This window comes from Acomys minous (genome assembly GCF_964271855.1).
Source record: "Acomys minous genome assembly, chromosome: 19".
NCBI classification, from domain to species: domain Eukaryota; kingdom Metazoa; phylum Chordata; class Mammalia; order Rodentia; family Muridae; genus Acomys; species Acomys minous.
In genome coordinates, this window is record NC_140499.1 from 58,801,276 (window position 1) to 58,826,315 (window position 25,040).

Below are 25,040 nucleotides of genomic sequence, written 5' to 3' on the forward strand. Positions count from 1 at the left end.
CAGGGTGTCATGGTTGGAGAGTCTGCAGAACAAACTGTTCATGTCAGGGTGATCGTGGGAAACACGAGAGAGTAAGACTGAAATCCCACTATCCAGTCACCGGCATACTAGGTCTATGCTCTTAAAGCTCATACCTCCCATGATTGTTGTGGACAGGGACAAAAGTCATTGAAACAATCTCTTTTGGAGGATACTTACCCAAACAGTGGTACCTTCCTGTTGCCTTTGAAAGTAACAACTCAGCACTGAAGGTTTAATATGGAATTATGAGTTGCTTTAATTGGTTGGCCAGTGTGATACAAATTAATCCACTGTAACCAGAGTATAAGATTTTGCGGCTGCATTCTTTCACTTATTGAAGTGAAGTAATATTAATACCTCATTGTGTGTAAAGTAAGAACCCTGACTAACTATGTTATTAAATACATACATACATATATACATTTATTTAACAATATTTATCTCTTACAGGTTACTTAGCCAAACAATGAAGGATCATTTAGTAAGAGTAGCGAACGAAGCCGAATTTATCCTGAGCAGGCAGAGAGCAGAGGATATTCACAGACATGCAGAATTTGAGGTAAGATGCTCCCATGTGCTTGGTGTAGGGATGCTACTTGGACAGGATGACAGTATCATCTAAAGAAGCATGCTGTCTGTCTTCAAAATTTATTTTGTGAGAATCATGGAGGATTCTGGGAAAGCCCTTTTGGTTCAGCGCCAATTCAGCTGTCATTTGGTCAGAGCACCTCTTGTGTTTTGTTGACCTGTTTTTGATAATGGGAATGGGTCTGTAAAGGACTTAGTCCTCTCTGGGAACGTCTCCTGTTGTGGGCTGATGCATCTGGGGAGGATCTGGTTCTCCGCTAACACTGAGCCTGGGCCTTTGCTACTGCGTCATCATGCTAAGCCTGCAGCTCTCATTTGGTGACCCATGAGGGGCCGTGTTTTCCATAGTCCATTCTGTAACCGGCGCTATTTTAACAGTTCCTCTTGGACATGTGCAGCAAATGTGAATTCAAAAGGGAAACGACTGGTTTTATAGCTACATAAATGACTAAACAAGGGTGAAATAGAAAAATTGACAAGAACATTTGTTAGAAATTGGAGATATTTAAAAGTAGTGAAGGTTTTTTTCTATTATGTAAAGGCAGATAAATGCAAATGTTTTTCTGGTAGTTTATAAAAGATGAAACCCATCCCTGTACAGACTAGTGAGTATAGTTTAAAGGCTATCCATAGTTTTGCCTTAAATTAACTTTCAGAACTTTTTGTACTATTGATTACTTTTTTTTTTTTTTACAATCAGAAATAGTGTTGAATATTTGGACAAAGCCTGTAATAGTAAAGAGGCTGATAATACTCACTTTTTTAAAATCAATAATTGCTGATGATGTAGCTAGCTCTTTAGCTCTTTGCTTTTTATAATATCCATGACGTCTTCTCCTTTTGTTTTATGTTGAAGTTCCATTAATGCCATAAGATCATAGATTAGGTATACATTTCAGTTTTGTTTTTAGAAGTATTTTAGGTGTAAATTGGGAGTATATTAAAATTATATATTGTACAACATTGGACTTTATCTTATAAATAGGGTATATGTATGAATATATACATCTCAAGACTAAGCTTCAGTAAAAAATTGTTTCTTGGAGTTTTAGTTTGCATAAACTATACACATCTGTCAGACAGATGTAATAAAAATTATCACTTAATGATTTTATTTTTCTGAAGCAACTTAAGTTAAATTCATTTCAGTAAGAGTTTCATGATGTTCTTTTAGACAATACTGCTTTGAATTTCATTTATTATGCTATAGAACTCACTTCTTATTAACTTCAGTGGAACTATACACCATGTGGCCAATTTATTTGCTTGAATTAATTAATAAAAACATAATTTCTTTGAAATGAAATACTATGAAAATACTTAATTAACTTCATGTGTATGGCATATATATATATTTTTTTGTGTGTGTGTGGTTATGCACATGCATGCATTGTGTGTATATGTGCCTTTTTGTGTGTTCATACATATAAAGCTCGGTGGTCGATGTTGGTTCCTCCTTGATTGCCCTCCATCTTACTTTTAAAACAGAGTCTCTCAGTGTGCTCGGGAGCTCATCAGCTCAGCCAGGCCGCCTGCCTGGTGAGTTCTAAGGATCTGCCTCTCTCTACTCTGTTGAGTAATATTGGTGTTACAGAGGCACTACTTCCCACACACAACTTTTACATGTGTCCTGGGAACCCACTCTCAGATCTTTGTCAAGTGAGCCATTTCGTCAGCCCCAGCTACATTTCCTAACAGGACCTATAGCATATTTAGATAGAAGTACTTTGTTGTATTTATATTTAATGAAAATTTAAAGATAAATAATGTAGTTTTATTATGTTTCAATATTTAATGTACGTTTTCAACATTATTAGAACCTTGGTACATCTTATATATTTAAATATGTTTATAATATTTTGAGGTTATTGGACTGTAACTATATTTATGCAGGTGTTTTCTGGTCAAATATCCATTCATTCTAGAAGCTTGGGATCATAACTATACTAGGTACTAAAATATTCTTGATATTTTTATATAACTTCCTCTATGCTTTTAAATTATGTTCTGCAGCCAGCCTCTCCGCATGATTTCTTTTCAGTAATTAAATTAGCATTTCCAGCTGCTAAAAAGCTTGTTGGCCTTTTCTGTTCATTGTGTTTCCTCGTGCGTAAAATGTGAGACATCCACATATTTTTAATTTTTTCAGAGTACTATTTTATAGGCTGGGTTTGGTAGCTATATACTGAGAATGGTTTATTTTCCTATTTAGTCTTAAATAATAATCTAAAATATTAATCTTATATGTCTATTTAACTGTGACCCTGATGTCAGATGTGTGACTAACCAAATGGCTATCTTATAGTAATTTAGAAGAGGTTAGTAATTTAGAAGAGGTCAAGAGATTTTCCCCCTTAGACAATCCAACTAGGTTATTTTTTAGAGATAGAAGATTTCATACCCCTGCTTGTCTCTTTGTATATGTCATAACTATGAACGATAAGATTTTGAAAACCTATAAGTTGGGATAGTTGCCAGTGGAATAATGAATCTTGATTATAATAGACCCGAACAGTTTGGAATTGAATGAATAAATCTTATGTCTATTTTCTTGTTTTACTTTATTTGGAAAACTTCAACTGAATTATATTTAAATGCGGAGTCCTTTTTTATTATAGCCTTTCTAGAAGGTATTTGTTTATAAAGGAGCTTATGCTTGTCTTCAAAGCAGATCATGTCTGTACCTTAGTATTCATTACTCTACTACTGCAGAAAGTACTTTTCCTTGGTAATGTAGTTTTTTTGAAATAAATTATGAGCATCTTACTATGTCTTTACATGTTTTGAATGACCATTTTATATAAAAAGCCTGCATAATCCAGTGAATAATATCACTTACTGATTTATTTGGAAGCCTCTAAATTAATTAATACTCTGTGTTCCTTACTGAGACTCTGATCTGACCAATCTATGTGTGGCCTATAGTGGCTGGAAGCTTTAGACACTTAGTTTCCAAATCTGCGTCACCACTTGGTTCTGTCTTTTGTTAGTGTTGGTTGCTGATACACTGACATGCAATACAATGTGAATATGTGTTCAGTCCTTACAGTGTGATGACACTGGAACAGAAGATGGAGTGCTCACAATATGCTTTTCATTTAGCTTCTAATCTTTAATTGCCTGTTGTTTTGGCCAGCATATTAGCTTATATGACATAATTCAGTTGATCAGAAATTTTAGTGTGGGAATGAAATACTGTACTTGAAACGAGAGATTTGGAAACATTCTTGAAATGTCAGTGCCAATCCTCAGGTCTGAAGAGTTGTAGTCATCCTGATTAGCCAAAATGGCCTGGGAAAGTAAGATGGAAGTGCCCACTTTGCTATGTCAGTACTGCTGTAGACCTAGTGACTAAAATAGTGTGGTACTGACATAATATAGACAGGAATCAAAGGAATAAAAGCGAAGCAAATGCAGATAGCTACACTTATTGACTCTTGACAGCAGAGGCCCGACCACGTACTGGTGGTGTGTAGTCCTTGTTACTGAGTTTATACGTTCTTCTGCTCAGCACTGTTCACAAGTACTCAAGGTCCTGGAATCAGGTGTTACATTTACTCCAAGAATGCAGAAAATGAGCTTCTGTTCTAAGGTACCTGATTGCCAATCAAGTCTAGAGTTTGGGGTTTTCACTAGAGTTTGAGGGGATGAGGTGTGTATGCATGATGCCAAACATGCGATTCATGAGAGGGGAGCAGAGCTCCATTACTGCGGCGCCTGTCTTTGGTGGCATTTCTTATTATTGTTACAAGCATAAGGTCTTTTGGGGGTATCAGTGTGGTATCTGGCAGATTTAGCTGCTCTGGAGTGTTTGCTAGCTCCATAGTTAGCATGTGGGTACATACTGTTGTTTGGATCCGGGTGCTAACTTTTGTAAAAAAGCTACAATGAACTGGAAAAATTATCCATAACTTCAGGATGTAGGCTTCTGACAAACACTTTTACAAATGATACCAGTAGAATTAGATATCCTTTTTGAAAGAAAGGGAATTGGATCCTCCTTCATAACACACAGTACTCAGAGTGGATCAGGGATTTTTCTTAGTGAGAACCAGAACTCAACAACTCCCATCAGAAGTCATGATGATGCATCTTCATAACTCTTTATTTGGAAATAGATATTTGGATGTAGTACTGAGAGTTAAATCTAAAAAATAATAAAGCAACTAGGTGTTAGCAAGTTTAAAACTTCTTCTGTAACTCAGGACATTTTCACTTTTGTCAAGAAAGTGGAAACATAGAATGGGAAAAATATTTAAAATTCTTTTGTCACAGAAGTGTTTTGCATGCAGATTTTTATTAAGAAAAACATAAACTCATAACAAAAAAGTATAAATAAGTTTACTAGAACTTTACAAATGATGCATTGTGTAAATGCCCCAAAACATGAACAATGCTCTGTCATTTAACATTAGCAACTCAAATCAAAGTGTACTCATATAGTACGTCTTACACAGTGGAAAGCTATCATGAAAGGGTAATACAATACTTACGGGACATGGAAGGATTTGGAACACTGATACTTGAATTACTTTTCCCCTCAGTCATATATCCTGGCATCTTGGAAGTTGTCTCTGTTCTTTTCTTTAAAATTATGCACTTGTCTCTTTCCTCAGGTTCTAATGCTGTCTTCCACTGTTTCTCACCATAACCCACTCTCACATTTCCCATACATCAGTAGTAAGGATCCTAAAACATAAAATGAGACTGGTTATAGCTTTTCAGTAACTCTAGTTTTATTTTTTAATTTTTTATTAAATATTTTTTCATATACATTTATATTATTACACATATATACAATAAACTACCTACAGCAAGAAGAACCACGAAACAATCAGGAATTGTATAAATATTACATTCTTTGGCTATTTGTATTTGGCAGGCTTGAAGAAAACATCTTTCCTATTTTGGTGCATCTAAGATTCTGAATGTAAATTAATATCTATCATATCTTGTCATTATCAACTTAGAACATCTACCTAGACCTAAAAACATCTTAACCCCTAAACAACTAAGCTTAGTTGTAAAACTAAACTATCTGTTCTTCAACCCTATCAGAGACTTGAGAAGGAATAAAATTAATTTCCTGAGCATAAAGGGAGTGCAGGTTAGCAGCTTCCTATATGAAAAGATGACAGAGTTTGAAACCTGAGCATCACCCAAAACTCTCTATAACATTGGAGCATCATCTTTAGCCTTCAGGCCCAATGTTTCTGACAGACACATCTGTGACACAGGAACTATTGAGGCCTTGCTTACCTTGTCTTGACAGAGTTTGGCCGTTGACTCTGCCTGCATCTAAGGCAGAATTCTACCTGTGATAGAAATGAGGACCTTTTGCCCAGTGGCTTGTTTGCCACATTTGAAGTCATCTCCATAAGGAGGTTCTTTGATACTCATCATCTTTTTTGAGGTAGACTGGGTGTTGCCAAGAGTTAACCTGTCTTATTGTCAATGAATCTCTAAAATACTGAAAACATTTTAAAATGCCATATTCTATAGGTCTCTGAGATTTTTGAAGATCTTATCTAATTTGCCTTATCTTTCTATAGAGTCATATCCATCTGTTGTACTGAAGATGTATATTCTTGTGATAAATATAGACTAGTAATTGATGAAAATTGATTATAAGTTATTATTGGTCTTATTTATAGAGAAAACAAGGTTGGACTTAGGGATGTCTCTCTTTTCCTTTTTCTTCCATTCTTAGGTTTAGAGATAGGAGTTGAAAAGAAAGAAGGAGAAATATAAAAACATATAGGGAAGATAGAAGTCATATATACAGGGAAGATAGAACAAAAAGTAGATGCGAAATAAGTTTAATTTTAGATACAGCAGTATAGAATTCAAATTTAAGATTATATATATACTCTAATATGTGGTATTGTACCCATATAATTCAGTTATAATACAAGGTTTAGTTCCAGTACTTTGAAAGTGCTATTGCAGGCTACTTGGGATAAATAAGTTATAGAAGTTAATTGTTAGTTGATCAAATCATGGTCATATCAATTACTAGTCTATTTTTATCAAAAGAATATACATCTTAGGTGCAACCCTTTACTATTAAAACCTCAAATTAAGTAATAAGTTCCAAATGTTTATTATGTTTTGAAAACCTGCTTGATCTGGTTCCTCAGTTTCCCATTTCATCTTCTGTCCTCCCTGAATGCTTTTCTGCAGTCACATCTTTCAGTTCCTGCAGTATGCTGACTTCTTCCTCCCTCATTGAGCCCTGACTTACAAGGTAGTCTTCTTGGTCAGAAAAGGCATTCAACAAAGCAAATATGTAATGCGTTACTTGGTAACTGCAAGGATGGACAGAGAGCGCCCAGGAGAAAAACAAATGTGAGTGGCCATTTTAAATAGAATGATAGGAAGGCAGTTCCTGAAGGTGGCTTGATGGAACTGCAGGACCAACTCATGGAGTTAGGAGGAAGTGTGATAAACATTCAGGGATTAAGTAGCACGGAGGCTCTGAGGCAGGTACACGCCTAGCTTACTTAAAGAGTGGGAGAACATACTGGATTAGAGTGACTGAACAGGGCGACTGGAAGGGAAGCTGGTTAAATCATTCATGTGGCCTCCTGGAGGTCTGTGAGCATGAAGTACCACTCTGGCTGTAGTTTTAGGTTTGTTGCTCCCACCGAGATAAGAAAGGGTGATCTGACCTCGGCTAGTGACTTGAGATGGTGAGGAGCGGCTGAGTTTGAGTGTGTTTGTTTGCGCTCATAGTATCTACGGTAGTAGAGAAAGTAGGAGATGACGGCTCATTGGGAAGTCTTTTCTGAGTGGCTTGGTGAGTGGAATAGTTCAAATGAAAGGCTATGAAGGAGCAGCTGAAGTCACAAGGGCAGGGCAGGGCCCAGGTCTGAACATGTTAAATGTGAAGTATCTGTTGGAGGTCCACATGATGTCTATGAGTCAGCTGGATGTTTGATGTCTATGTTTGGAATACAGATTTTGGAATGTCAGTATACTGGTTACATTTAAAGCCATGACTCAGAATGAGATCACCAAGTATGATGCAGTTGCAAGCCGTGTTTTGTCAGAAAATGAGAAATGTTGATACTTCTGTTTTTGAAACGTTTGATAAGAATAATGCATGGTGCCAACTAATGCCACTTCCAGTAAAAGCAGGACTGCCAGTTGCCATGGGAAGGTGTCCTGCCGTCTACTTGATCTTTATCATGTGTCTGCCTCCCAGGACTTCCACACTGCTACCCAAGCAATGCCTCTGCCCTGCTGTAGGATAGTGTCTCAGCCATTTTCAGAACTCAGAACACAGAACTAACAAGTGAAAAAAAATTTTTTTTTGGTTTTGTTTCTGTGCTGTCCTTTTAACATGTAGGAGCTGAAACCATATTGTCTTTGTCTTTCTGTGGCTTGCTGGTCATTGTAAAGTTTACAGCATAGTTGTTTAGTTAAGTTTGCTTAATGGATAACATGATCCAATCTTAGGGCATTCTATCAAATTTAAGATTATGGAATGGATTTTGTATTTAGTAGTTGGTTCGTTTATGTTTATAAAATAATAAGTAATATTTGATGAGTGCTCATATGCCAGGGAAAAGTATTATATTGGCTGACTTCCACATCTAAGTTTGACATTTGAGTATAGTAAAAAGATGATCATTTCCTCCTTGTTTTAATATTGCAAGTCTCTTATAACTGATTTGTGTGTGGGATAGGGAGTCATTTTCATATTTTCAGAGTATAGGAAATATCTTTGCTATTGAAAGTGCCCTATGTTACTTTAAAAATTTTTATCCGATTTAAATAATTAACTTAGGTCAGTGGGAAAGGAAGTTTATTTTAGATTTCTACAAATGATATTATATAGACAATCACTTTATCATTTCAACATGGCTCTTTTTCACCTCATTCAAATTAGTTCATATTTTCTGTTTTTCATGGGTAGATGGAAGCACATGTCTGTGGTTTGTATTAGTCCCCTACACGTTTCCCTACATGTTTGCTCCCTGTCATGGTGCTTTCCACATGCCAGTTACATGCCACCTTCTCTGGCCCTTATTATACATAGTTGAAGGCAGATGGGAGGTTTTGATCAATGGGGATGCAGTGCTTTGGCTCAGAACTTTTGGAAGTAGCTTGTTGGATTTTAGAGACAGGGTATCACTGTGTAGCTCTGGCTGTTCTGGAACTCATGATGTCGACCAGGCTGGCCTCAAACTCACAGGGATCCACCTCTGCCTCCCGAGTGCTGGGATTAAAGGTGTGTGCCACCATGCCTAGCTTAATCTGGGTAAATTTTGTCAGTGCTGTCTATGACTACTTATTTCTTTCTGTTTAGAAGGGAAGAATGAGTTTTACCAATTTTGAAACTTTTGTTTGATATACCTGAAAATGCTGTTTTAAAATGCAACTCTTAAAAGCTGTATTATGTTTAAAAACTTAAACTCCTTGCATTTGGCTTTTCGGTTTTGCTGTGTTTACTATGCTAGGTATACATGGCAGCTTTGTTTTATGCACAGAAGAACCTGTTTGTACAACTAAATATTTCATCACTGCTACTTCTCTTTATCAAAATGTTGAAACTAGCCAGTGTTCTACCACTGGCTCACAAGTGAGAACTTCACATTTTCATTGCTCGTTGTTTTAGTCTTTGCCATGGTCCTGGGGTTGGACTTAGTGCCTTATTCTGCTTAGGCTGGGGCCCTGCTGTAGCCCGTCTTCTCCATGTAACATACATTGGTGTGATAGCTGCTTGAAAAATATTTAGCTCTCCATTAAAGGAAACTGGGGACTTAGCTTGAAATACAGTATCCTTCAGCCATTTGACCTGGAACATTGAACTAAACAGAGACTTAAAATGAAGCTAACAAACGATGGTCTTTCCCCTCATAATGAATGAGTCTATGCCTTCCCTCAATGTATTGGCTCAGGAGGATGGATTAGTATGGAGCAAAGCACTCGTTTTTCAATGTCTAGTTTGGACTCAAAGTGATTCACATGAGTGTAGTATATACAGACTAATTGAAAAAGGTAGAATTAGGTAGATCATTTTGATTTGTGTTTAATACTGTAATTAAGAGCTGGACTAGAATACTGTTTTCACTGTGAGAAGGGAATAGTTTCATTATTTTAAGATAAACAATACTTAAAAAAAAAACCCTAGCATTTTTGAGAAACCTCTTATTATCTCATTCTTCCAGATTTTTATCTCTCACTTGGACTGCTTTCCACAACTTCAGACCTGCATGCACAGTGCCCCTCTTTATCTGTGCTTGAAATGTCTGGAGAGCATGTCCATATTGGGGACATTTTTGTTACTATCTTCTCCCTGTCATCTGTTCCTTGCCTTCTCCCTGCTGAGAAAATGTCTCCCACTTGCTTGTTGAAAGATGTCAGCCATTACTTGGTTTCTCCTTTACCTGCCTTTCTTTAAATTATTTTTATTTTGCTTCTGTACACATGTTTTGCATACTTTTTTTTGTAACTTTAACCACTACCTATATATGGTCTAAAGCCTCTGAAATAACTTTAATTTTGCCTTAGTCTTTTTCTTTATCAGTGTTTCCTTTTTTATACACAAAAGCCAGAATAGTCACTCTGAAACCTTAGCTTCTGCAGATCCCTCATAGAACAGTCCAGCTCTGTCCTGTTTTCTTAGTTTCCCCTTCTATTACAGCCTGGTCAGCAGCTCTGCCCCACATCGTGTCCAGCACTGGGCACTGATGTCTTTATCCTCTACTCACAGAGGCTCTGCATTTATCCTCACTTCTCCTCTTTCCTCTTTCCTTTTGCCACTTTTATACGAAAGCCTTCTTGTGTCTCCTGTATACTGCTACCAACCAGTCTCCCAAATATAAACCAAGCTTGTAATCTCTCACTCACTAACCCAGTCATTTACAATTGTGTGCTTACTTGCCTGGTTATTTAGTCTCATCCTTGTTGTGTGCTTTATGAGAGTAAGGACTCTCTGTTGCATGTCCACAGTGCCAACACATTGTTTTTCATGTTAAGTGCTGAGCAAATAATTGTTTTAATAAATGACTGTTTACTCCAGGCTACATGTTTGATTTTTTTCCCCCCTGACTGAGAGAGACAACCCAGTTCTATGTGACAACAAAAGTGAGGTTGTTATGCATGGAAAGGTGGTAAGAGTCTGGTTTCATTCTTCTGTCTCTGTAGGCCTCTATTCATGCAGCATTTATTAAAGACACCTCTCTTTTCCATTATGTGTTCTTGGTCCCCTGTTAAGAATCAGTTGGCTATAAATGTGGATTTATTCATATTTTCTGTTTTCTTTTACTCAATGGTATATATTTTTTTCTTTTAAATTTACTTTGTGTGTGTGTGTGTGTGTGTGTGTGTGTGTGTGTGTGCGCGCGCGCGCCCGTGCACGCATAGGTGTCTGCAGAGGCCAGATAAAGGCTTTGGAGTCCCTGAAGGTTGAGTTACAGTCAGTTGTGTACTGGGGGACAGGGAACTCGACTCAGGTCCTTTGGAAGAGCAGCCCGTCACTTGCCTGCTGAGCTGTCTTCCAGGCCCCTCTGTGGTCTGGTTTTTGATTTTTTAAAATATTTTTTTACATATACATTTATATTATTATACATAAATAAACTACATACAGCAAGAAGAACCACAAAACAATCAGGAATTATATAAATGTTATAGTCATAGTGTTTTGACTATTTTTATTTGGCAACCTTGAAGAAAACATCTTTCCTGTCTTGGTGAGTCTGAAATTCTGAATGAACATCAGTATCTATCATATCCCATCTCTGTCAACTTAAAACATCTATCTAGACCTAAAGACATCTTAACCCTAAACAACTAAGCTTAATTGCAAGACTAAGCTATCTGGTCTTCAACCCCATCAGAGACATGAGAAGGAATAAAACTTAAATGCCTGAGTAAATCAGAAGTGCAGGCTGGCAGCTTCCAAAATGAAGAAATGACAGGGACACTTTGCTGCCTGAGCAGTCCCCCAACATTCTCTATAATGGTGGAGCATCATCTTCAGCCTTCAGACCCTATATATCTACAGACGTATTTAATGCCGCCACTCCACTCCTCTCTGTTGGTTACTTAGTTTTGTGGTACATATTGTAAAGTTAGAGCGGGTGGTACTTTGTTGTCTTTTGTGATTAAATACATATTTTAGGATTATTTTTATTTTGGTGGTAAATGTCATTGATTTTTTAATAGGGTTTGCATTCAAAACCTGTAGATTTCTTTGGGCAATGTTGATTATGAATAATCAATATACATATATTAAATATATATTTAAATTTAGATTTGTGTCAGAATTTCTATGGAACCCAAACTAGTTTGAAATGTGCTATACAGTATAGACTGACCTTGCTGCCATGGTTCTCCGCCACTTGCCTTCCAGTACTAGGATGTAGGCATGGTTTATTAGCCATGGCTGGACCTTTTAACATGAATTATTCCAAACTATGAACACATGATATCTTTCTTTTTGTGTTTGTGTGCTTTAAATTTTACCATCAGTGTTTTATAATGTTCAGTATAGAAATCTTTTATTTTTTGCTGAAATTTATTCCTAAGTAGTTTGTTTTTATAGTTATTTTAAATGGAATGCTTACTTGATTTTTTTCAGACAATTTGTTATTGTATAGAAGTAATACTGATTTCCATTACTGATTTTGTGCCTTGCATCTTCAGTGAATTTTCTAGCATGATTTGATGCAGTCTTCAGAATTACTATGTACAATATATTGGCTACAGATGAGGTTAATTCACTTTCCTCCTTTACAGTTTTTGTGCTTTTTATTTCACTCTTTGTCTAAAGAATTTTTGAAACACTATTTGGGAAAATTTCTAAAGTTTTTGCCATTTGTGGTGCTGTTACGTGTAGGCCTGTGGTGGTGTGAATGAGAACACCTTCCATGAGGCGTGTGGGACTCACAGTGGTGGGACTGTTGGGGAGGCATGGAGCAGTGTGGCCTTGCTGGGAGAGGCGTGTCACTGGGGGCTGACGTGGTCTTGCTGGGAGAGGCGTGTCACGGGGGGCTGACGTGGTCTTGCTGGGAGAGGCGTGTCACAGGAGGGTTGACGTGGTCTTGCTGGGAGAGGCGTGTCACGGGGGTGTTGACGTGGTCTTGCTGGGAGAGGCGTGTCATGGGAGGGCTGACGTGGTCTTGCTGGGAGAGGCGTGTCACGGGAGGGTTGACGTGGTCTTGCTGGGAGAGGCGTGTCACGGGAGGGTTGACGTGGCCTTGCTGGGAGAGGCGTGTCACGGGAGGGTTGACGTGGTCTTGCTGGGAGAGGCGTGTCACGGGGGGTTGACGTGGTCTTGGGGGAGAGGCGTGTCACGGGGGGTTGATGTGGTCTTGCTGGGAGAGGCGTGTCACGGGGGGGTTGACGTGGTCTTGCTGGGAGAGGCGTGTCACGGGGGGGGGTTGACGTGGTCTTGCTGGGAGAGGCGTGTCACGGGGGGGGGTTGATGTGGTCTTGCTGGGAGAGGCGTGTCACGGGGGGTTGACGTGGTCTTGGGGGAGAGGCGTGTCACGGGGGGGCTGACGTGGTCTTGCTGGGAGAGGCGTGTCACGGGGGGGGGTTGACGTGGTCTTGCTGGGAGAGGCATGTCACTGGGGGCTGACTTGAAGGTTTCAAAAGCCCGTGCTAACCCTTGTTAGCTCCCCCTCTCTCTCCCTCCTCCGTGCGGAACATGGTGTAAACTGTAACTACTGCTTTAGCACCATCCCTGCCTATCTGCTGCCATGCTACTACCCCTATAATGATCGTGGGCTCTTACCTCTGTAACCATGAACCCTCTAATTAAATAATTTCTATTACAAGTTGCCTTGGTCATGGTGTTCTGTTACAGCAATAGAAAAATAATTAAGACATGGCCATCATTACACTGAGGTGCATTCATGGTATACCTAACTTGTAAGTTTTTGAAACATGAAATAGTGAATGTTGCAAAAATGCTTTTTTTTATTTTAATGTGTGTACTGAAATGATCATATAGTTTTGTATTTTATTTTGTTAATGTGTTTTGTTTAGTTTAAGATCCATAATTGTGAAAATTGTAGAAAGTTAGGGAAAATCTTCATGGCATATATTTTTACAAAGACTTTTGAATGAAACCTTAAAACACATAGCTAAAGCAAAAGTAGACATATGAGACTGAAGGAAATTTAAAGCTATTGCAGATCACCCAGGAAGTAGCCAATGAGCAGCTCAGGCTTCATGTGGGTCCGTAGTATTGGGAACAGGGGATTCCTCTGACAGAGAATCTGCTGCCAGCTTTTTAATCACTTCCCCCTGATGGGACTGACTTGCCAGGCTACAGGGGAAGAAAACACATTCAGTCCTAAAGCCACTTTATGAGCTGGGGTGGATTGGAAGTGGGGTGCTTCTTTTCTGTGGAAAAGGGAGGAGGGTGAGGAGAGGGAGGGAAGGAGGGAGGGATTGAGAGGTGAGGAGGGATATGTCTATGACCAAGATGTAAAGTGAATAAATAAATTAATTTTAAAATGGCTCCTGCAAATCAAAATAGGCTAATATCCAAAATATATAAAGAATTCAAAAAATTAAACACTGCCAAACCAAATAACACAATAAAAAAAATGAGGTACATATCTAAACAGAGAATTCTCAACAGAGGAACTTCAAATGACTGAGAAACACTTAAAGAAATGCTCAACGTCCTTAGTCATTAGGGAAATGCAAATCAAAAGGACTCAGAGATTCCATCTTACACCCATCAGAATGGCTAAGATCAAAAACTCAAGTGACAGCACATGCTGGCAAGGATGTGGAGAAAGGGGAACACTCCTCCATTGCTGGTGGGAGTGCAAACTTGCACAACCACTTTGTAAATCAGTCTTGTCCTTTCTCAGAAAATTGGGAATAGTGGTACCTCAAGAGCCAGGTTATACCACTCTTGGGCATATACCCAAAAGAGGCTCCACCATATAACAACGTTTGCTCAACTATGTTCATAGCAGCTTTAATCATAATAGTCAAAAGCTGGAAACAACCTAGATGTCCCTCAACCAAAGAATAGATAAAGAAACTGTGGGACATTGACACAGCTATAAGAAAACAAGGGAATGTTGAAATTTGCAGGCAGATGGAATGAAAAGATCATCCTGAGTGAGATAATCCAGACCCAGAAAGACGCGTGGCACATACTCACTTATAATGGATATTAGCCCAACATAGATGTCCTTTGAGAGACTCCGCCCAGCGGGGGATTGGGACAGAAACTGGGACTAGAAGCCTGACTCTGAGCGGAGAGCTGAGAGTTGTGTGGAAGAGTGTGTGTGTTGGGGGGGGGGGGAGAGATTGGAAGGACCCCAAAGTGAGCAGTAGCTCCACAGGGAGACCATCCAGGCTGGATGATCTGGACCCAGGGCGGCCTGCACAGACTGATGCACCAATCAAGGACAGTACATGCAGAGAACCTAGAGCTCCTGTCCAGATGTGGCTGATACACAGCTTATTCTCCATGCGGGGCAGGAGGGGAGTGGGGACTGCCTCTGACACGGACGCTGGTGCCTGTGGTTTGCTCTCCGCCTTTTAGTGGGGTGGCCTTGAGGGCACACAGAGGAAGGGCAGGTAGGCTATCCTGATGAGACTTGATAGGCTGAGGTCACATGGTGGGGGATTGGGACAGATGCTAGGACTTGCTGCTGGACAATGCATTCAATAAACCTAGACTCCTCCCCCCAGTTCAGCTCTAGCTGATGGACAGCTCATTCTCCATGTTTGTGGGGAGGGTGGGGGACTGCCTCTGACATGAACTCTGGTGTCCCAGATTTGATCACTTCCCCTTGGTTGGGAGGCCTGGCAGGCAAGCAGAGGAAGGGGAGGCAGGCTATCCAAATGACACCTGATGGGCTGTGGCCATAAGGTCGGGGAGGGGATCCTTTTCCTTCAGAGGTGTGGGGAGGGGAGCAGGGCGGAGGAGGGAAGGGAGGATGGGAATGGGAAGATAAGAGTGAGGGGATAACAATCGGATGTAATGTGAATGAATTATAATAAATAAAACTTTAAAAAGAAATAAAAGTGCATACACAAAAAAAGGAAAAGATTTAATCTTTTGGATGAGAGAAAATGTTTGTAAGTCCTACTTTGAATATGTCAAAATATCCAAGAATATATAAAGAACTTTCAAAACAAAAAACAAAACCAAATAGCCTCATTAAAAGACAAACAAAATGAGGATAGAGAGAGGTCTCATTGAACACGAACATTTGTTATGTAAGTGGGCAACTTCAATTCACATCTCTCACACTCACAGAAAAGCTAGGTTGACCACATGGACCTGTAGCCCCAGTGCTTACAGGAGAGAGGGTGCAGACAGTGAGCTTGCTGACTAATACGCATAGCCATAAAATGAGTGTCATGTTCAGTGAGAGATCTTGTCTCAAGGGACTAAAGCCAAGACTGATACCTGATGTCCCCTTGTGGCCTTTGTCCATATACCCACATACCAAAACATGCACATTCATACATTTGTACTCCACAAAGGTGCAGCATGCACACATATTCTCTCTCCCTCTTCCTCTTCCTCTTCCTCTCCCCCCTCTCTCAGAAAGCAAAGCAAATAATTGAAAGACTTTTCTTGAAAGAAAACATACAGCCAGGAGTGGTTGGACACAGATTTAATCCCAGTACTTGGGTGGCAGAGAAAGGCGGATCTCTGTGAATTTGAGCCTAGTCTAATCTACAAAGTGAGTCCAGGACAGCCAGGGCTGTTACACGGAGAAATCCTGTCTCAAGAAACAAACACGCAAACAAACAAATAAACAAACAACAAAAAGGAAAGCAAGCAAGCAAGCATACAGATGGGCTTGTTGGCTCACACCTTTAATCCCAGAACTTTTGGAGGTAGAAGCGGGAAGAGCTGTTTGAGGACAGCCAGGGCTACAAGTAGAAACTCTTGTCTTGAAAGGCCAAACCACCACCACCACCACCACCACCACCACCACCGCCACCAAACAAACCATAATGGCATACAAATGGATAACATATTAAAATTCGCAGCATCCCTAATTATCAGAGAGGAATAGGGTGAAAGCAGAAGGGAGAGAGGAACGGGAAGATACATATGAGGGGATAACAATTGAGTTGCACTCTGAATAAATGAATTAAATAAAAAAATTTAAAAGAGATTAAAACTACCATGAAATATCATTTCATATCTATTAGGTTTAATCCTATCTAAAGGATAGATGTTGATTGGGATGTAGAGAAAAAGTGAACTGTGCTAACAATTGGAAGTATTTTAGTCTGCCCGTCATAGAGATATTTGCACATTTATGCTTTTGTTTTCTTTACCATTCTTCACAGAGTCAAGATACTGAATCATACTAGCTGTCAAAGTATAAATGGATAAAGAAAATCTATAAATCCATAATAGAATGGTATTTAGTCATAAAGGAAGGAATTCCTTTTCTTTGTCAACAATGAGGATGGACGTGGAGAACATTATATTTAATCAAATAAGCTATATGACTGTTTGTATGTGGACCTTTAGTTAGTCCGATTCACAGTAGACTAGAAAGGTGGTCCCCAGAGGCTGGGGGAGGACTAAGCACTGTGGGAGGACTAAACACTGTGGGAGGACTAAGCGCTGTTTCTGAATTGCCCATTTGGGGACTACAGTTAATAAAATATTCAAAGTATCTAGGAGAAAGGATTTTTAAATGCGCTCACCACCATGAAAATGTTTCAGATGATAGATATGCTAATTACCTTGATTTGATCATTTCGTGTTGTTTACACATATGGAAACTGCATTTCACTTCCTAAGTACGTTCAGTTGTTTTTGTTCAGTATGAACAAAACAAAATGTCATAGTTGAACTCTTATCACCAATCTCTTAGTACAAAAAAAATAGGTCATAATAATTTTCACCTTTTTATGATTGGTAAGTTTCAAATTATAGCTTTAATTCTTTAATCAAACACGTGCTGATTATATGTGAAAATTATGGAATAGGTCATAGTATGAAATGCAAATAGCACATTTTAAGAAAATTCAAAACTCCTGGTTGGCTGCATGTTTTGAGGTTCTCTTTGATATTATTTTAATTTTGAAAGAAGGTATTATAATGTTAAAATGGGATGAATGCAGATGGGCAATTCACTGTGAATGTAACATGTATAGAACCCGTTATTCTCATGATTGTCCCATGGTTCTCCCTGCTGTGTGTAGTTTGTTTTATACATGTGTAATAAAATAAAAGTATTAAAAATAATAATGTTAAAGAAGAAACACTGCTTGAAAACATGTTCAGAAAAAACACTTTTCAGCTTATTTGGAGACTATTGGATAACATTTTTGAATTCCTTTGAGTTTTAATTTCTTTAAAGTAGGTATAAAGAAATTTGAATGGATGATATAGTATAAAATAAGATTATATGATGTAATTAAAACATATACTAAATTATATTAGTTATTATCATTATTACTAGTATTGTGACTTTTGTATAACATAAAGGTCAAAACTAAGTATAAATTTGCATTTGAGAAATTCAGTCCATACTGAAGGCCAGTGATCATATTCATTTATTGTTGAATTTCAATTGGTAAGCACTCTGACTAGGCCTGGTTTCAGGTAGGTCTCAACTTAAGACATTCATTGAAAGAATTTCTCATTCCTTTTTCTTTTTTTAAGATTTTATTTTTTGGCATGTACATTTATATTCTTACATGTAAGTAGAAAAATTACATAGTTTAATATTTTATAATAAAATGTCAATAATAAATATAATAAAGTGGTTTAGAAGACGGGAAGAACACTTTCTTTTAAGATTTAGCATTTATTTATTTATTCATTTCTAAGCATTTATTGTTTAAACGAGTTTTCTACTGTTTTATTTCTTGTACATAAAAGGTAGTTGAAGTAATGTTATTCCGAGGCGAAATAATTGAAATTGTATTGTGAGCTCTATAATTATCATTTGCTTAGGAGTATTTTCTTAATTTCAAGCTATTAGATATAATAATTTAAGAAATTTAAATTCAGTTAATTTATTAATTCTACAATTCTTTGATACCATTGTCCGAGATTTTAAGAGTGATTCAGTTAGACTTCTAAATTTAAGTCTAGGAAAGCATGTCAGCTGACTTTTTAACAGCGGTAACCTCATAGCATATATTTATCTCCTGATTTCTTCCATCATAGCGTGAAGAAGTGAATTATTGAAAAGATAAAAATAAATTTGTTTGCTTTCTGTCAGAGTTCATATCCACAGCCAGCCTTGATAGAAGACCAGAGTGATTTAGACAAGTTTGCTTTGGAGATTCATAACATATGCTTGCTGGACAGAATTGAGTTATCTCTGCTCTGGAGAGTAAGTTATTGTAGCAGGGGCTGACAGAGATGAAGATAACTGAGGGAAATTCAATTACCTTTTAGTGTTTTCTTTCTAATGGGATTCTTAATGTGAAAAAGATCCTTAGATGATGCTCTGGTTCCTCCTGAGCGTTGCCTTGATGCCTGCTTCCGGAATACTACAGACTTTTTCTTCAGATAGACCCTCCTTAGTGTAAAATAGGCACTTTGATATGTGTAGTAGATTTGACTGAAACAGTCTTCTAATTTTTTTTAACTTGATGTCATTGGTAATTTATATAATCCTTGACTGCAGTTTGTAGTGCCTAGCATTTTAAATAAAGCTATTATTTAGTATGATAATAATATACTTTATCTCTCTCAAATGACCGTTTGGAAAGTATACTGTAGTTCCTCCTGTTGATCTGTTGGTGCCTCCGTCAGTTACCTTCTGCTGGTTTCTGGCAGTCTTCTTCAGAAGCTGCTAGGCTCGTCAGGCATTTTCACTCTTGCCTTTGAAGTTTTCCAGATGTTTTTTAAAAATTATTTTTATTTTTATTTTTAAATCTGCATTGCTTTCTCTCCTATTTTTTTCAGTGTCTTAGAATCTGTCTTTTTTTCTCTCCACTCCTATAATAATTGCTTTCAAATTCATTTCTTTAGAACCATTAGTGTTCATAGATTCTTTTATTGTTCTTAATTCCCTTGACAGACTTTGACATTGATGCCACACCTTTCCCTTTCTAAGGGTTTGCTTTGCCTTTACTTTCTTTTCTTTTCTTTTTCTTTTTTTCCTTTATTTTCTTACTGGTGTTTTGTTAGTCCGCTGTTCGTTTCTCATGATGTTCCATGTCTAATTCCGTTGGTCAAAAGTAGAGATCCCTGACAAAAATGCTTGGGCAGTTTTAACTTTTGTATTTTGTTTTGACAGTTCACTTAATGTTAGTAATAGCTGAAACTTCTAGATAGGAAACATTAAAACACCTATATGTAATTTATCTAGATGATTAAGGAAAAGCATTACAGAAAGCACACAGTGATCCCCCCCCATCTAATCTCTTTTACGATTCTTCTACTTTCTGCCCTTATAGGTCAACATTGTCACTTATTAATCTTTCCAGACTTTCTCCACATAAACTCACAAAGGAGTATGTATTCCAGTCCCCTTTCTTGATATGAGTGATGGCGTGTTATAAACAGTATGCTATACTCTGCTCTGAGGACTCAGTATTTTTAAGCATGTCTATCCAACAATCAAGTGTGAGAGCCTATTTCCTCATAGTGTCTTCATTATTAAAGTTTTAAAATTTTGTCTTAATATGTAGTATTAAAAATCATTGTGGACAGTTTTCAGGAATTTGTTCTCTTCTTCCATTCCATGCTCCAAGATCCAACCCAAATCAAGTGTTCATGGCAGGCACGCTTTCACACTGAGCCATTTTGGTGGCCTTTGCTTTGTACTTCTTGCATACAATTTTAAGCCTATTCGTGTGTGTGTGTGTGTGTGTGTGTGTGTGTGTGTGTGTGTGTGTGTCTGTGTCTGTGTGTGTCTGTGTGTGTGTAATGAGTAGGTTAATTATCATTGAAAATCTTGTTTAATACAGCCCATTATGGTGTTTTTTGTTGTCATCTTGTAGAAACTTTCATTTTTTTTTCAAAGCAGGGTCTTATATAGCCCTGGGCAGCCTCAAATTTGTTATGTATGAAGGATGACCTTGAACTTTTGATCCTCGTGTCCTTGGGTTGTAGCTGTGTACCAACACAACTAGCCATTACCCTGCAGACATTTTTAAAAGTGATTTTTGTTTTGAGAATTTGAGCCTTTTTTATGGCATCTTACTTTTTGGTTATTAGTTCAAAGGCTAATGTATACACACATTATAAAGAAATTCTGTTTTGTTCAATGTATTTATGTTTAAAGTTTTTATTTATATATTTAATATTTATATTAGTATACATTGTGTAATGAATCCATTTGTTTTATAAATATTCCTGAGTTTTCCTATAGTGTCTGCTATATGGTCCCAGTTTCTCTCTCTGATTTGACATTTTGCGTCTATGATATAGTAAATTCCTCTGTTTTAGGGTCTGTTTGTGGATGCCTTCTCTCCATTATTAGTTTGTATGTGCTTTTTTGTACTGATTTTGAAGTGTTTCTGTCATAGAGGTATTCTGGCATGTTCTAATGTAAGTAGGAATATGCTCTACTCCCTCTTGTTGCCCTACTCAATTTAATTCAGAATTAAAATATTTATATAATACTAGATTTACTTTGTTTGGTTCTGTTTGCTTCTCTCAGGCTTTTTAGGTATACTGTCATGTCTGCAGATAGTATTATGTCTTTCTACTTTTATTCTTTTGATGTTTTATTTTAGCTGATTGAATTTGTCAATAAAATATAAAATATAAAATATAAAAAACAAATAGTAGGCATTCTTTTTTTGTTTGTGGTAATAAAGAAGAGTTGTACCTTTCTTTCTTTAATTTAGTAAGATATAACCATGAACTGAAGTTTACATACTTATTCTTGCTCAGGGAAGAAAAAAAAAATAGCTTTCTTCTTTTATGTTAGGAACAGTATAGGTAATACTAGTGTGTCCTCTTTTAAAGATTTGATACAGTTACTCCTTGACATAGTTGTCTGTACTGTGCATGTTTTCTAAAATATAGGTATAGCATATCTTGGAACAAAAAATAAATTAATTTTGTTTATTTTTTAACCATTTAGTTAATTTAGACATAGTAAAATAGTTTAAAAATTGAAACATATTCCTTATTTTAAATGTCTGTCAAACTAGTTAAAAGCCTGAAAGGTTTTGCATTTTTGTTTTGTTTTGTTTTGTTGGTTTTTCGAGTCAGGGTTTTTCTTTCTTTTTTCTTTTTCTTTTTTGGTTTTTTGAGACAGGATTTTTCTGTGTAGCCTTGGCTGTCCTGGACTCGCTTTGTGGACCAGACTGGCCTCGAACTGACAGTGATCCATCCACCTGTCTCTGTTTCCTGAGCGCTGAGATTAAAGGTGTGTGCCACCAGCACCCAGTCTAAGGTTTTGTGTTTTTAAATGTGGATGGTTTGAGGGAAATAACCTAGAGTATTGTTTTAAGATTTTTTTCACTTTAAAACGTCCATTCATTTAATGTGCGATAGATCTCTTGAGGTAGTTTTCTTGTCCCGTATATAGCTAACTGTATTTCAGTTGCTGCATTAGTTTGCTACAATAATTTATTTTTTTTTTTTACAATAGATGATTATGTGTATGGTTTAACGTAATATATCGTCAATGAATCCTAAAATTTTTAGGATAAATGTGATTTTTGGTCATGGAAAAGAAGTTTTGTCAACATAACTAGTTCTAGTGAGTTGGTACATGCCATTTGAAATGAGTGACTAATCTAGTCTCACTTGAAATCATTGCAAGTTGTGCTCTCTCATTTGAAACTGTGCTCAAATATTAGCTAGCTGCCTGTTGAGGCCCTGCACCTGTTCTGTGGTTGAGTTGTTTGTGGTTTCTGAGAGATGCTGTAGGTTTGTGCTGTGCTGCTTCCTATTTGTCTCCAGGTTTCCAAGTCTGTTGTTATTGGTTTCTTTATGATTATTATATAACTAAAAACAAATACTTTAAAAAATAAAATCCAAATACTACGCATAGCTAACCTTGGAAGCTCTAACTTAAAAAAAAAAAAAGAAAAAAGAAAAGTAAGTAAGAAAATAAGAAAGAAAAGCTTTTGAATAGTCATGTGATATGGAAAGAGGGCACTCTGACATCTTTCCTTTCTCATGTTTTACAAAATAAAGCTTGATACGTAATCTTTCCATATTTTATTATGATTATTTATCATATGTATACTTGTGTGAATGTATTTTGTATACAGATAAAAATGGGATTATAAAATGTAAAATGTTTTTTATTTTGACACCATGACCTTGTGGAATTCATACAAATATCTTAAAATCTTGCATGTAATTTCCGACGTTCTTGCTGGAGTTCATTCTGCATAATGCTTGTGGCTTGCCCGGCCACGGCGCTTTCACTGTCTCTTGGGAGAAATAGCTGGAGGCTGATTGTTCGTCATTGTTACTTCTTTTGTTATCCGCACCACAGGTCAAGTTGGAGATTATATTGTTCTTTCTGGATACCTTTTAAATAATATTTCTAACCATTTAATAAATGTTTTGGGTTTGCTAATGTCTATGAATTGAATTTTATATACACTATCAGACTCTTATTTTAGTTTCAGCATCTAATCTAGGATTAGAATATAGGAAGTTCTTAATACAAAGTAGCCAAATGAAGAATTGTCTCCATAAGAAAATACATAACTTAGCATTAGTAGCTTTTTGAGAATTCAAATTCCCCATATATAGAATTTTAATTTCTGTGAAAATCAGTTGCCAAAAATATAATTTGATAGTTCACATATTGACCTTGTATTATATGCTTAGAGTTTCTGTGGACTAAATGTTTTGATATGATGATGAAAGTTTATCTAAATATGCTATGAACTACATTTTCTTTTGCTGAACAGGCTTTTAATTTTTAGCATTTATATTATGGGACACCGGGGGGTGGATATATAACATTTAACTATACAGGAGTACTACAATTGTTCTGCAGTCTCTAAAGCATAGAAAGCACACATTTGGAGCTATGTATGCTGTGACTCAGTCCTCATATGCCAGAATTAATTATGGACTGTTGGTTAGAATACTTCACTTACCTCCTGCTGTATGGGGCTCCATAAAGGTCATTGGTTTATTCCTAATCTGGTACTTATATTTAGTGTGACAGAACTATTGATAGGCTTAGAGGTATTATTTACTATTTTAATTATCTTGACATTTTATTTTCAGTCACACCTATAGATTATTTAAACCACTTCTCCAGTAGTTTCTCTGTTTGCATATTTTGATTGACTTTTTATGTCCTTTTTGTGTATCTCAGGCTGGTGTAGAACAAAAACAATTCTGAGCTAAGTAATGTTTAGTTGAATGTTAAATTTTTTCTACCCTTTACCTAGTTCATTATTTTAATTTTTCTGATATTAAGTTAAATTTCACACACATACACACACACACACACACACACACACACACAGCAGTTAAAATATAATACAGATGAATCATTGTAATTCTGTATTCGGTTTTTTTTAAAACTAATTTTTTACTTGCTTGTCTTATAACAAGATTTTATTCTGTAACTCAGGTTGGCTTCAAAGTTATTATAATCCTCTTGCCTCAGTAATTATTAACATATGCCACATGCTTGTATCTTCTTTAAGTTTTTTTCTAGATACACATGCCTTTATGAAGCAGTATGGTGTTTAAAATGAGCTTCTCATTTAATCTTTACTATTTCTGTTTTTCTTTTCTCCCTCATTCTCCCCTTTTTATTTTCTTCTCTCTTTAGTTTTCCTTTTTACATTTTGGGGGTAGGGGTTTCTATTTATCTGTCTCCTCCTAAAGCTTATGGTAGAGGGTCAAAGTTAGAAATAGTTCTTGAAGTTTCTGTTTGGTGTAATTTTTTTTCTGTGACTGCTCTGCATTGGTGACTGCAGCAGCCTTTGTCTCCGTGCCCTCTGTTCTTGATAATCCCTCATGGCTCAGCATGTTTGTCACTTCTGGAAGAGATGCTTGGTGTTTAGTCAATATAGCTGGATAACAAAATTTACCTTAATACCCCCATTCCAGGCTTAGTGTTACTAGCATGGGTGGGCGTGGTTGTACATCTTGTTTAACATTGTTATTTATGTTTATTTACAGGGTAAAAACAGTGAAATAGTCCTTGGAATTACATGCAATATGTTTTTAACTGGTAACTTTTTGGTTTTATTATAGTTACCACCTTAAATAAAAATGACAGAGAATTATAAAAAGATAACATTGGGGCTAGAGAGATGGCTTAGCCGTTAAGAGCAACACTTTCAGAGGCCAAGAGTTTTGTTCTCAATACCCACTGCAGGAGGCTCACAACTCCTTCACCTCTGGCCTCGGGACTTGGTGTTTCTGGACTCATGTCATACAGTCACACACACAGACTCACCTTTAGTTCAGGTAAAATGTGTATCCCTTAATATTGTGTGAGAAATAAATGGGTATTACAAATGTATTATGCGTCTTGCTATGAACTTGTATTAAGTGGTATTTA

The 25,040-nt window shown here is 37.0% G+C and overlaps 1 protein-coding gene across 5 annotated transcripts in view; it reads left to right on the forward strand.

The window, feature by feature from the left end:
- LRBA (LPS responsive beige-like anchor protein) overlaps nt 1–25,040 on the forward strand; it is a 539,428-nt gene that overhangs the window by 179,170 nt on the left and 335,218 nt on the right. For all 5 annotated transcript variants that reach the window (XM_084768541.1, XM_084768543.1, XM_084768544.1 and 2 more), the window contains one exon: nt 472–580. In XM_084768541.1, coding sequence (XP_084624667.1) covers nt 472–580 — 109 coding nt within the window. The remainder of the gene's footprint in view (nt 1–471; nt 581–25,040) is intronic.